This window comes from Calonectris borealis, chromosome 2 (genome assembly GCF_964195595.1).
Source record: "Calonectris borealis chromosome 2, bCalBor7.hap1.2, whole genome shotgun sequence".
In the NCBI taxonomy this organism is placed as follows: domain Eukaryota; kingdom Metazoa; phylum Chordata; class Aves; order Procellariiformes; family Procellariidae; genus Calonectris; species Calonectris borealis.
In genome coordinates, this window is record NC_134313.1 from 21,727,436 (window position 1) to 21,740,198 (window position 12,763).

Sequence of the window (12,763 nt, forward strand, 5' to 3'; positions counted from 1 at the left end):
AACGCCAGAAGGTCAGTATCAAGATATAGCTTCCCCCCCAACTTCATTCTGTTATTTCTCCTGATGTCAACAGTTTATTAATAATGCTGAAAGCAGGGAATTTGCACATGATTTTATAATTAATGTTATTTACTAGTTCTAACTAGTTACCTAAAGACGAACTAGTCAACAGATTGATTAGCTTGTTTTTTTTGAGGGAAAAAAAAAAGTAACTTAAAGAAAAAAGCCAAATAAAAAAAAGCATTACTCAATTATTACCAGCTAATTTCAGATTTAATTCCTGTCAAAATAAACTATCAGATATACAGAATTCTAAGATTAAAGGTAATGCACATTACTGTTTTGCTTATTATTTTGTAATGAAACTTGGAGTCTGCACTTGCTATGCAATGACATTCTAACAATAAAGCAGTAACTTACAGAATATTCAATAGTCCCTTTAGGCTTTTGAAAAGACATTCGTCGCCCATCTTTCTTGTCTGGGGTCTTCTTCTGGCCAGTGTCTGAAAAAAATTGAGGCAACGTGCGTGTTAAATTCATTTTCCTCTCTCAGTACTGTCACAGACTGCTGACTACAGCCCCGTGGGCAGACATCTAATTCACCAGTTACACAGCTTGCTCCCGGTGACTCTAACAGACAACCAGCTGCTAGAATAGGGACTTCATTCCTCTGCAATGCTTTAAGAATTTGACCAATATAAACCGCTGATAACTGGGAATCAATTAACTGCATAAGTACTTGCTGCTACCTAGGAAGCTATTAATGAAGGAAGACTAAATAGGAGATTGACCCCATGAGGCAAGCAACACTTCTGGAACTACTGTGTTTAATTGGTTTTAGATCATACCCAGACTGCTTTTGTCTAGAGGGGAGAAGATCTAGAGTTCCTGTATGTTTGATCTAATCAGTTGGGATTTTTTGTCTAAATGCTGTTTGATAAGTACAGAGTATTTAAAGGTTTTTATAAAACAGAGAGCATTAGTGTTTAACTTCGTAATTATCCTGTGTGTAGCAAACACATACAGCCTATGCATAAACAATAAAGATTCTAAATAAACAACACAAGTTAAGAACTGTTCTTTTTATTGGGGCATTGTATTTTGATGACCTCCATTTCATAAGCCAAATAACAACAATTTGTACCTGAAGTATACTCTACTTTTTGATACCAATTGGCTTGATATTTATGATAAAGACAATGCAACAGTGTACTTACATGATTCAACAGAACACATTTAATTCTACATCTCTAGAAAAGTGGGTTTTTAACATATCCATTTATATACACACATACATTTTTTGAGATTAATCTCTTAAGAAGTTAGGTCTCTGTCACAAGGCCTCCACCTTCAACAGTTAAGTATCTGATATTAAGGAGCTTAAGATACATACACGAATGAGATGTTAGGTTTTTTCATGCTGCAATGGGATTGGTTATACTCCCATTTTGATACATTCAAATTTCTGTTACCATAACCAAATATACTTAGTCAAATACTTCAAACCAAATTGAATAGAAGAAACAAACCCTACAAAATGTATTATTTTAAAATAGTTTAGCATGGCTAGACTGAGAATAGAAAACATGCTGTACATCTATTTAAGCCTCACCCGAGGTACTAAGGAAACTTGCTATAAATTGACAGCAACTTCCGTGTATTACTAATTTTAATTAGCATCCTGACTCCAACACTGGAAGAGAGACTAGAAAAATACTTGCACGAATTTCATATATCCCCCCCGCCCATTTCTACATGGATAGTTGAAACTATGAAGATATGAGAGGGAAAAAAAAACAGCACACAGAAAATTCTGCAGTATCAAAAAGTAAGAAACAAAAACCACACACACAAAAAAAACCTGAGCAAATACCTTACATTCGCTATATTGGGCAAGCTGCAGAGGGCAACAATAGAAGTGATTTCTTGCAGATTCAATATAAGTACTCTCCTGGGGTGTTCTTTATATAATAAGGAAATAAATACTGGACTAATTCTACTTTTCTTAATATATTGAAAAAAGTCTGAGGGAGAATGTTCCCATACCTACAAGATAAAAATTGATCTATAGATGGTATTAACTACGGTAAGTTTTTATAGCTATGAATGACAGTCAAGACTTTAAGCCTACTTTTAAACACTTTCTAGAAATGCTGAAAATCTAAACACTAATTCTGCATCCTACTATCTTCATTCAATACATTAAAAGGTATTTCTTCCCTTATTTACTAATTGCAACTTTTAAAAAGTTACCTATAAAGAAACCTTTAGTTCTGATTATAGTAATTGTTTTTAAAGATACTACAAATGTCTCTAGGGGAAATTAAGCCAACTCAGTAATGAATAAAATACATAGAAGTTTGTGTTTAGACTAACAGTTGCCAACATTCTCCTCTTCCAGGTCAAATATTTTGTTATCAAAGTTTCTACCTGACCTTGCAACACAACAGGTGCCTCCTGGGCAAGCTACTGAAAAACTGCAACAGCTGCTTGACTGTAGCTGTTCCAAATTTTTCAGCCCATATCAAAGCTTCGCCAGCTAATCTTTCTTTCAACAGCAGTCTGGTTCAAATATTCTTAAGCAAAAGTCAAAGGATGCAGCTGAAGAAAGACTGATCTCATCCAGGATCCCACACATGCCTTAATAATCTATACATACATCATTCCTATTGTAGAATAAGCATCTTCTTCCTCTGCCCTCCCCCTCCGCCCCCCTCCATTAGACAGAAATAAAGAAGCCCCATACTACAAATGTACATACACACTTCATTTGTAATGGCCCAATGTTGTTGTGGGTTTTTTTTTCCCTAATCCAAATTTAAGTTTCCTTTTTCTTCTTACTAGTTTGTGTATAAGTGTCTAAAGAGTTTACAGACAGGTACCACTCAAAGAGGTCAAGTTAAGTTTTCTTCTCCCTTTCCAGTTATTGAACAGTAGAATAAAGTCTTGCACAAATAACCACTTCTGTTCCTTATGCCAGAAATAAAAAAGGAAAGTTATTTGTTCTTCAGCGCAGAAGGACCTACCGTGCTTTAGACTTCAGAGCTCTCTGGTAACTTCAGGAAAGTAAGAGCAACTGGGGGGTAGGGGTGGGAAAGGAAGGTCCCTGTTGGAGCCACCTTGGAGGAAAGCAGATGCCAGGAGAACTCCTACCACAAATTCCCCAGGAGCTTATAATCTGTAGTTTTTCATAGCTTTTTTTAAAGTCAATCCCCCTCTTATCGAAGACAGTAATTCCTACCTTTTCCCTCAGTGCCCACTTTCATTCCTTCCCTCTGTGATAGCTCTATTTCCCCCTCACTATCATGGATACAGGATTCAAGTGTTTCATAACCTACTGTGACCCAAGTCCCCCGAGTCGAGAAGAGATGGAGGCAGGCAGCGCTGAGCTACGTGTGCGCTGCCTGCCCAGCTGGCCCAGCACCGGGCACAGCTATCAGACACCACACCTCTGCCCTCAGCCCCAGTGCTCGAGCTGCCTGTTCACACAGAACCCGACCATTTCACCTAACATCTCAGAAACAAAACTAGGAGGTATTTCAATTGTGAAAATAGGTCAGAGTAGCAGAGACATGAATTCAGCTTCCCTGATGGCATACTGCAAAGCCTCCAACTATCTCTCGCTGAATGAGCAGGCTATTTATTTTTGAGAGGAAAGTAAATCTTGCAGCCATTCTTGTGCTCCTAGGATTCTAGGAAGCGTGTGAAAGTGGAAACAACTGTCTGCATAGGATGCAGCAGTCTGAAAAGACCTCAGCACCAATGGGAATCAGTCTCATCCTTTAATTTTACTTATTTTCCTGATGATAACTCTGTTGCACATGACCTCATCTTGTTAGGTTACACACAATCATTACCTCACCTGCCAGCAGTAAGCCAGTGAGACTACCAAAGGCTGGTGTTCTCAGACCACAGGTATAAGAAAAACCTGACACCACCGACCACTCTGTGCACAACCTCAAGAGTCAACAGTAACTTGTTTAAGAAGGGGATCTGTGGTGCTAGGTTATCAGATCTCTAGCTGTGCTGTTTTAGACAGAAACAAGACCAGACCTGTTGTAACATCAGGGTTGATGCTTTAATTCTGAACTACCATTTCGCAGGACTGGGCCTCCACAACAGCTTGAAATACTGAAGTGAAAAAGTACATGTCAGATCCACAAATTACAAGAAAATATTACAACTGTCTGGGCCTTAAAAGACTAAAACTAGAAAGATACAGAAGGCAGTGTTCAAAATGACACCAGACCAATATTTAGTCTGAAAGCTGGCTGCATGCATACAGAAATTTAAGATTAAATGACTGTAGCATAAGAACGGTTTACATATGATCATCAACATAACCGGAGAGAAGGACTTACTGTTCCAACATATTTATACAAGACAGGAAAAGGGTTTTTAGGAACATTATGTTTTAGGAACGTACAGCTTTCAGTGACACAGCTTTGACCTTAAAATATGTAATAATCAGTGGCATTATTCAACTGTAATTTGAAGACAACTGAAGTTAAATTCCAACATTTGTAGGTAAGTTCTACTAACTGCCTCTGTGCCACTGAATTTTTGTTGACTGAAAATATTCCTGTGGCACTGCTAGTTCAAATTGACATGACAAGAGTGACATTTCTCATTTCTTAGTATGCCATCTGAGCTGAACTGTGGACCTTCAACTTTCTGTTTGCTGAGGCTTCTAGTACATCCTTTGAACTTCTGGCAATAAAAGCTGGTAAAGAAAACTCAAGATTTGTACTGTAAGTAACAATGCAATCATACATGCCAAGAACTGCTTAGGAGTATCTTCAAGCCCTGCATACAGCAAAATGTATTAAATTTTCCTTTACCCTACTGTATTTCTGCATGATAAGCTTAAATTTCAAATAACTTGCAGTGTTTCTCAGCTGCTGATCTTCTATTCATTTCAATGTTCACAGATACTACAAAGATCACTTTTTCCAGAAGAATAAATTGATAAACCAAACAAGTATCCTTTGAGATAAAGCAAGTAAGCTGGACAAGTCAACAATTAATGCAAATTGCTTACAATTAATAACTGAGCTTATTATGGTCAAGAAGATAGGAAAAAGATGATTTATCCCCCCAACGAGAACTGCGAGTTATGCATTAGATTTACATGTGTTTAAGAAAAAGGCAGAGGCGGCAGCCTTGTTAAATGCTTGTCTAGGACACAATTTTTCACAGTTCTTAAAAAAAACATGCAGCACATATGGGGTAAAGATTTTTAAAAACCAAATCACAAAAAGGTAAGGAAAAAAAAAGTAGTCTTTCTCTGAAATGTTCTCAAGTACGTTGTTATTTAGCATCACATGAAACAACTTTCTAATTGATAAAACAGAGGAAGCATAGATATTGCATCTTTATTTGATTAGTTCTGTTCAATAACAATTAGATCTTTATAATCTATTCATAAAGAAACAAAAAAGTTTGAAGGAAGAAATCTTTATATTCCATGGCTTGGTGACTTGGGGTTCCTAACAGCAGGGGCTACATCTCAGTAGAGCAACTGTCTCATTGACCCTTCTCTCCCTCCTGCAGTTAGATATGCTTATGCTAGTTACTGGAATATTATTTTCAGTTATCTTCTAATGTCTTAAGAACCAGAAATAATGAGGCCCTAATAGTAGTCTACAAGATGCTAGTAGCCTACAATTTTCTAGCCAAAATGGTAGTTTTTCAGACCAAGGCAGTGTCATAAACAATGCCCCCTTTGGTCTCCTCTTGCTAAGCAACTGCTACATATTCTATGATTCAGTCTTTCCTACTAAGTCCTGTTCTCAAAACTCTTGATCCGTATCACTGCTCTCCACATGATTCTTTTGTTCACATTTTTCTCAAGCAAAACCCCAAATGCATCCGAGATCTTGTTAATGTTCATCAATACTTCAAACACATCAAAACAGCTTTTTCCTGCAATACAGATTCAGCACCGATTCAAGTTCATTTTGTGATCCCCCTAACACATGACCCTCTTTTCTGCTATCCCGTCAGCTGCATAGCACATTGGCAGAAATAATTAAATGCATGATTTCAGGATGAAAAACAATTCAATAGAAACAAATTTAAGGCAGGCCACTTCTCCAAATGGCTAGGAGACATAAAGCCAGCTCCATGCATGACACTCCCGGTATGTGCATCACACGGGTTTTCTTCTAAAACAAGATTTCACATTCAGGGTAAACAGAAATGCTTCACCAAATTTTAGGATTATGCCATAGTATATGTTAACAACAGTAAGCTTCCTTCCCTGTTCTATCTAAAATATATATGTATACAATTCAATACATTAGAGACTACCTAACTGCAATTTCCACCTACTGTACAACTTCTCTGCAGACCAAATGTCTATATTAATGAAAACTTGCAAAAATCATGACTGCTCTACTGAGACAGCAAAGGAAGTCAACTTTTCTGATAACTATTGTCCTTCTTTTTCAGATATTTAAGCCCATTTAGTTGTACATCTTCAAGTCTACACAATACCCCATAAGCAGTTTGACCATCAAGCAGCAATATCAAGTTACCCTTAAATATCTTTAAGAATTTACACTTTGCCTCATCATACTTAAGCCAATGGTACCTAGCTTTTTTAAGAGCTCAAAATCAGTCAGCTTATCCTAATGATGCTCTGCTAACATGCAAACAGATCCACTGTGTATGTGAAGTTAGACCCAATGCTTCGGTAAACATCTTACTGTACAAGTTTATTGCATTAGGTTTGCAGATGACATTGAACTAGGGGGACCAGTCAACATACTTGAGGGCAGGGTTGCCATTCAGAGGGACCTGGACAGGCTGGAGGAACAGGCTGACAGGAACCTTATGAAATTCAACAGGACAACAGTCCTCTGCATGGGAAGGAAAAGCCCCTTGTGTTGTACAGGCTGGCACGGCCTGGCCAGGGAGCAGATCTGCTGAAAAAACCCTGAAGGTGTTGGTAGCAGAAAGATGAACACGAGCCAGCAGTGTGCCCTGGCAGCAAGGAGGGACAACAGCATCCTCAGCTGTATTAACAGAAGCATAGCCAGCAGAATGAGCACCAGAGAGAAGCAGCTGTTCTCCTCAACTTAGCACTCAGACTGCTTTCGGAATACTGGCTCTAGCGTCACGCTCCCGTTTGCGCCCTCCCCCCCGCAGTCCCTTTCAATATAAGAAAGACATTAATAAGTGAAAACTATTTCAGTGAAGGGCCAACAAGGTAGTCGGGGCTGCGAGAGGAGGCTAAGAGAACAGAGCTTCTCCAGCCTGAAGAAGAGATGGTTTGGAGGGACTGTAACGCCAGCCTTCCTGTACCTTCTAGATAACTCCTCCACAGGTGTCAAGATGATAGAGCGAGGCTCTTCAGTGATGTATAGCGGGAGAACAAAAGACAACAGACATAATGGACAAACTGGAGAGCTTCTGACTGAATAAAATGTAAAAATCTAATTGCCTAGAGCAGTTGTGCAGTTTCCATTCTTGGACGTTTTCAAGGCCCAGCTGGATAAAGCACTGAGAAACCTAGCCTGAAGTCATAGTCTTCCCTGCTTTAAGCAGGATTAAACAGGCTTGCTTGCAATTCGAGTTATCAATAACTACAATTCCTCCCACATTTTTCTGGCAGGCAATGCAGATGCATGAGGCCACCACCAAAATAAGTTTCACAGCTCTTTTTAAGGCCACCTCTTTCCTTGCCTCCCCAAACCAAGCCAGAGGGAGATCCACACAGGATAACTGTGATAACAGGATAACAGGATCCACACTTCATCCACAGTGAAGCATGTTGCTTACTGATGAACAGAAAGGTATTATTCATACATGTAGTAAGATGAAAGGCAGCCATGAGCATGTAGGTTCTCCATAAAACATCAGCTTCAAAACTGTTATAATGTTAGAAATAGGAATTAACGAGAAAAATTAAGATAAAAATACAACGACACATTAAAACAAAAATGCAATATAGTCAAAGGATACCAGATTACTAGAATAAACCGTACTTAGATTATAAACTAATCTAGCAGATGACTGAAACAGATATAAACTGAACTGCAGTAAAACATCCAATACATCAGAACCCTATTGAACAGTAAAAACCAGACCAAGAATTGTAAACTATGTCAAAAATTCACTAAAGGGGAGAATGAAATAGAAACGAGCAGAATGGAGGGGTATATTAATGAGTTCCCAATGGACTAGTTTTTAAAACTTTGCACATCAGCAAACAAACTCGGAAGCACAATCAACAGCAAACACTGGGCAAAAGGACCCACAAGGAATTCTGTAGCCCCAAAGCCTGGGGAGAAAAAAACAGCAGGGTGAGATATAGTAGTACAAAGCATAACATGAAGTAAAAGATCATTTAATATCACATACACCCAGGGAATAATCAAGGATTTCAATATACTAGTAGTGCATAAGTCGGAAGAAGAGATTGTGCATAATTAACATATCACAAGATGACTGAGTCACCAGCCTGATACATTCCAAGATCACATTTGCTTCTTATGCCTGTACCAACTGAAGTATTTTCAGACATGAAAGCGAAGCATTAGCGTCTTTGTAAAGGGTGCTGGTACATTTCACATGTGCTTCATCAGGAACAGTGTGTACAAGAAAACTTGCAGAATTATGTCTCCCCAGCTTAAGCCTCTCTCATACTTTATCATACACGTGTTAAAGTTAATTTCTTAAAAGTGAAGTACTGAATAAAAATGAGCCTATCATATTCTTATGCCTGTTTTATTCTGAGACAGATTTTTAGAAAGGAAGAGACTAACTTTTACAGTGGGACTTGACAAGTGTACCATAACTTGGCCCTGCATATTTATCTTTCTAATGCACTGCTGCTACCTTCACCATAGTACCGAGGACTGACAGGCCACATGGCTTACTGGATATACTGTGTATGGTTATCTTACCAATCAAGACTTGAAAGCTGATAAGAAAAAAATGTAAATAAACCCACAGGCCACATGGTTCAGAACTGAACAATCAAGTTGAGCCTGAGGGAGAAAAAACAACTTAAAAAAAAATCTTTTAATAAAAGGCAGCTAGAACAATTTCCCCGACAGACTGGTTAAGAGGATTCTCTGAACAAGGAGTTCTGAATGACTGATTTTCACTTCTTTAACTTCTCTACTTGAGAGACATACTGCAGGAAGTCAAGAGTGCCTATGCAGCGTATCTTCTTCCTCCATGAAGTGACAGAAGACAGAAGTGAGGTAAAAATGTCTAGGAGGGAAGACACATGAGACTCCACGTATGGAAGTATATCCTTACAGAACCAAAGTGCTACCTGGAAGAAAGCTCTTGAGTACATCTGCTCCAGCCTCCAGTTTGAAGCAGGAATATTGTCAACATCAAATTAGGTCAGCTTAAAACTGTAACCTGTCCCAGTGATGGACCACTCCCCTTGTGAAGTTTTTTCTAGTGTCCGGTTTGAACGTGGCTGCTGTCCCTTCTTTTATCATCTCTTACTACTGAGAAGAGTGTGCCTCTTTGTGTAGATGTAGGTCACAATTAGATTGCCTCTAAGTCGCCTTGGTCTCATCTTTGCAAGACTAAAGCCCAGCTCCCTCAATCCCTCCTCACAGATCATATGCCCTATGCCCCTAAACATACCAGCTGGACCCTCTACAGTTTCTCAGCAGCCTTCTTTAACAGTGGTGCACCAAACCAAAGAGCATATTCAAAATACAGCCTCACCAGTGTCACAGAAAAGAAGCAAAACCATGTCCCTCACTGCTGGCCACACTCCTCCTTACACTGCAGACAAAGCAAACGGCATACTAAACTAGGAGACATGCTGTTGGCTCATTTAAGTAAGAGGTTTGTATAGATGAGACTCAAATTAAACTGAACATTCAAGTTAATTCTGCAGTAGAGATAATCCTTAATCACACATTCCCTAAAGCCTCGAGTTGCATCTTAAAGCAAATAAAAATGCATGCAACTGCAACATACTAACACCTACAATATACATCAATAAAAAAGAAAGCTACGTTCTGTTCTAGCTAAAGCTTCTAGGTAAATCCAGGCCTTGAATACATACATACTAGCTCTTTCTAGAAATTATCAATAGACTATCTTTAGAAATTATATTTCAAAGCCCACAAGGCCTTTTTTTTTAAAAAGGAATTTTACACTCTGAAATTATTGGTAGTGCCTTTACTAAAGCCAGATGCTTTTTCTAGAATTTCTGGTTCTCCTTGCATTTTTATCCTCCACCACAATCATTAAAAGACAAAATACCTTTCTCAAGTTATTTCACTAACTTGGCTGCTGACACAAACAATGTGAACTGGTTAAACAGGTTTACAGCCTCCTATGCACTACTCGGTCTCCCAGTGCCTCCTTTCTCCCTACTAAGAAATACTATAAACTATTCCGCATGTACCCAAAGAAGTACACAGGCTCAGAACAGTGATTTAAGGTACAGCATTTGAACAGACTTGCCTCCCAGAATTTGGAAACCTTACAGAACAACTATTCAACTGTTTAGAAAGACAAGCAAGAGAACAATAAATGTAAATTTACTAATATTACATGAATAAAGTTGAGATACTTTATTGTAGAAGTGAAATTGAAAACAATTAAGAATAGAAAACATTGGGTTTTGTTTCAGAAACATGGAAACAGGGTTTTAGGGTATTTATGAAGAACTATTCTTTTAAGAAGTAATGCATAGACACAACTGAACCATGCAAAGAAAATGACACTGAAAAGATCCTTCTGAAAGTCCTAAGAGGGAAAAAAAGCTAGAGTAATAAGTAGGCCTGGATCCAGAACACTGCATGCAGAGATTGAACATCTGGAGTAGTTAGAATTTGCCATTAAGGTTTAAGTTAATGTCAGGGGACTCATCTCTAATTAAAACAGAGGTGGATTTCAACTGAACTATTGTAATCATTGTTACAGCTTCCACAGCACACATTACCAGGGCATAGGCAGTTTGTGAAAGCCAGCAAAATGCTTGCTAGAAGAATAATTCTACAGTCGCAAGAATTTGTTTCTGCCCATAACTGACAGAAGGAGAAGACAGCACGGGAGGGCCAGGATCTAATTGCCTGGCACAGTGTGCTTTGCCTAGGTTAGAAAAAACCCAAAGTATGGTTCTGTTAAAAAGGCACATCAAATTCTATATATGCAGAAACCCACCCTGCATTCCAGAACTGCAGTCACTTTTCATTAACATAAATTTTAAGTATTACATTATGAAAGTATCTGAGGAAATACACTTCCTGCTCAAAGCTAGGGAAAAACCAAAACATTATAATGCAGTCTAAGTTAATCCTTTGTCCCAGAGCAAGAGGGGAAGAACAGTCATAGAGAGCTTCTCCCTCCAAGACATCACATGTATCACAGGAGATGCTTTAGACTAACAGCTGAACACATGGCCTTGTAACTGATCAAAAGACCAGAAGATGCTAAGGAGTTTTACTGCCATTTTGCTTCTGCAGAAGTGTGTAAGTAATCTTTGTCAACAAGTCTTTAACAGTTTGTAGAGGCCTTATTTGAGGTACTTCATGTCACTGCTGAAACACAAGTTGCTCTCTCTTTCTCTCCCTGTATGTCTTGGGGGACAGGGACATGGAATAAAGAAAGAAAGAGTGGCATTGTAAATATAGCTGGTTACCTATTATCCTTTCTGTGTAAGAAGTGTTATCCAAGGCACACAAGGATCTGATAGACTGCATGGGCATTCCTATTGCCTTGCCTACTACAGTAAGTACCAGATCTTGTTTCTCTTGATAAAAAACAACTATTTTACTCTTCAAAAATAACCTAAAGTAACAAAGAAACCTAATGGTCTTTAATACTACCTTTCAGTAGAGACCTGACTTGAACCTTACCTACAGACAATGACAAACATGCGATCATCCACTTAGCATGGAGCTTCTTGAAACAGGAAAAAAAAAAGAAAAATATTTACTATTCATTGTAGACTGCTCTTCAGATTTTTAGAAAGCATTTTCACAAACTTAACTTCATATGTCTTTTTCTTTCCAAGCAGTCCTTAGACCATGCTGCTTTTACTAGTTATGTCATGGTTTGTTTTTAATCTCCACTCAATAGCATTACCTCCCCAGAGTCCTTATTGCCAGGTCCTCTTCTGCATACACAGTCTGTGTACATTCACTGTCCACCCCTCCAGTTTTCATGGTATTTCTTGCCAATCTGAGTACTCACTTCAGATGAGTAAGTTACAATACCCGTACTTACGGCCAACGACATTATCAAGAAAGGGGGTGACAAAAGCAGCCCTCTTACTCCCAGACATAGGACAAAAAGAGTCACTTACTGCCTCCTGACTGACCTGTTTGACCACTGAAAGGCAGGCGTGCTACTTCTGCCCTTACCATCACCAAACCTACTTCCAAAGTACTATCGCCTGTTCTTCAGGAGCACGAGCGGCAGAAACCACCTCAAACCAAGGAGCTTGTGCTCCAGTCACTCTCCCTCACCCTGGTCAATAAAAGCCCCAGGAAAGTGAGGGGTCGGGGATGGCGAGGTAATGAAAGTAAACGTAGCAGCGCTGCCACTGAAATCAGAAAGAAAACCAGGAAGACGTACAGCAAGAGCAAAGCTGTTTTTTGTTATTAGTCCCGTCTTCTGCTGCGAGCCCTTCGGGGCGCAGCCTCCGCTCAGGCAGGCGCCGGCAACAGGGCAGGCGCCCCGGCAGGGCAGGCCGCGGCCCATGTGCCGACCCTCCCACGCCCTCCCCTCGCCGTCTTCCACCGCCGCCTCCTCTCTCGGCTACCGTTCAGCG

The 12,763-nt window shown here is 39.3% G+C and overlaps 1 protein-coding gene across 6 annotated transcripts in view; it reads right to left on the reverse strand.

The window, feature by feature from the left end:
* OXR1 (oxidation resistance 1) overlaps positions 1-12,763 on the reverse strand; it is a 293,610-nt gene that overhangs the window by 71,175 nt on the left and 209,672 nt on the right. For 5 of the 6 annotated variants that reach the window (XM_075141283.1, XM_075141287.1, XM_075141285.1 and 2 more), the window contains one exon: positions 421-503. In XM_075141283.1, coding sequence (XP_074997384.1) covers positions 421-503 — 83 coding nt within the window. Of the gene's footprint in view, positions 1-420; positions 504-3,026; positions 3,048-12,763 lie in introns of those variants that run through there. The other variant, XM_075141286.1, reaches the window with a different exon arrangement.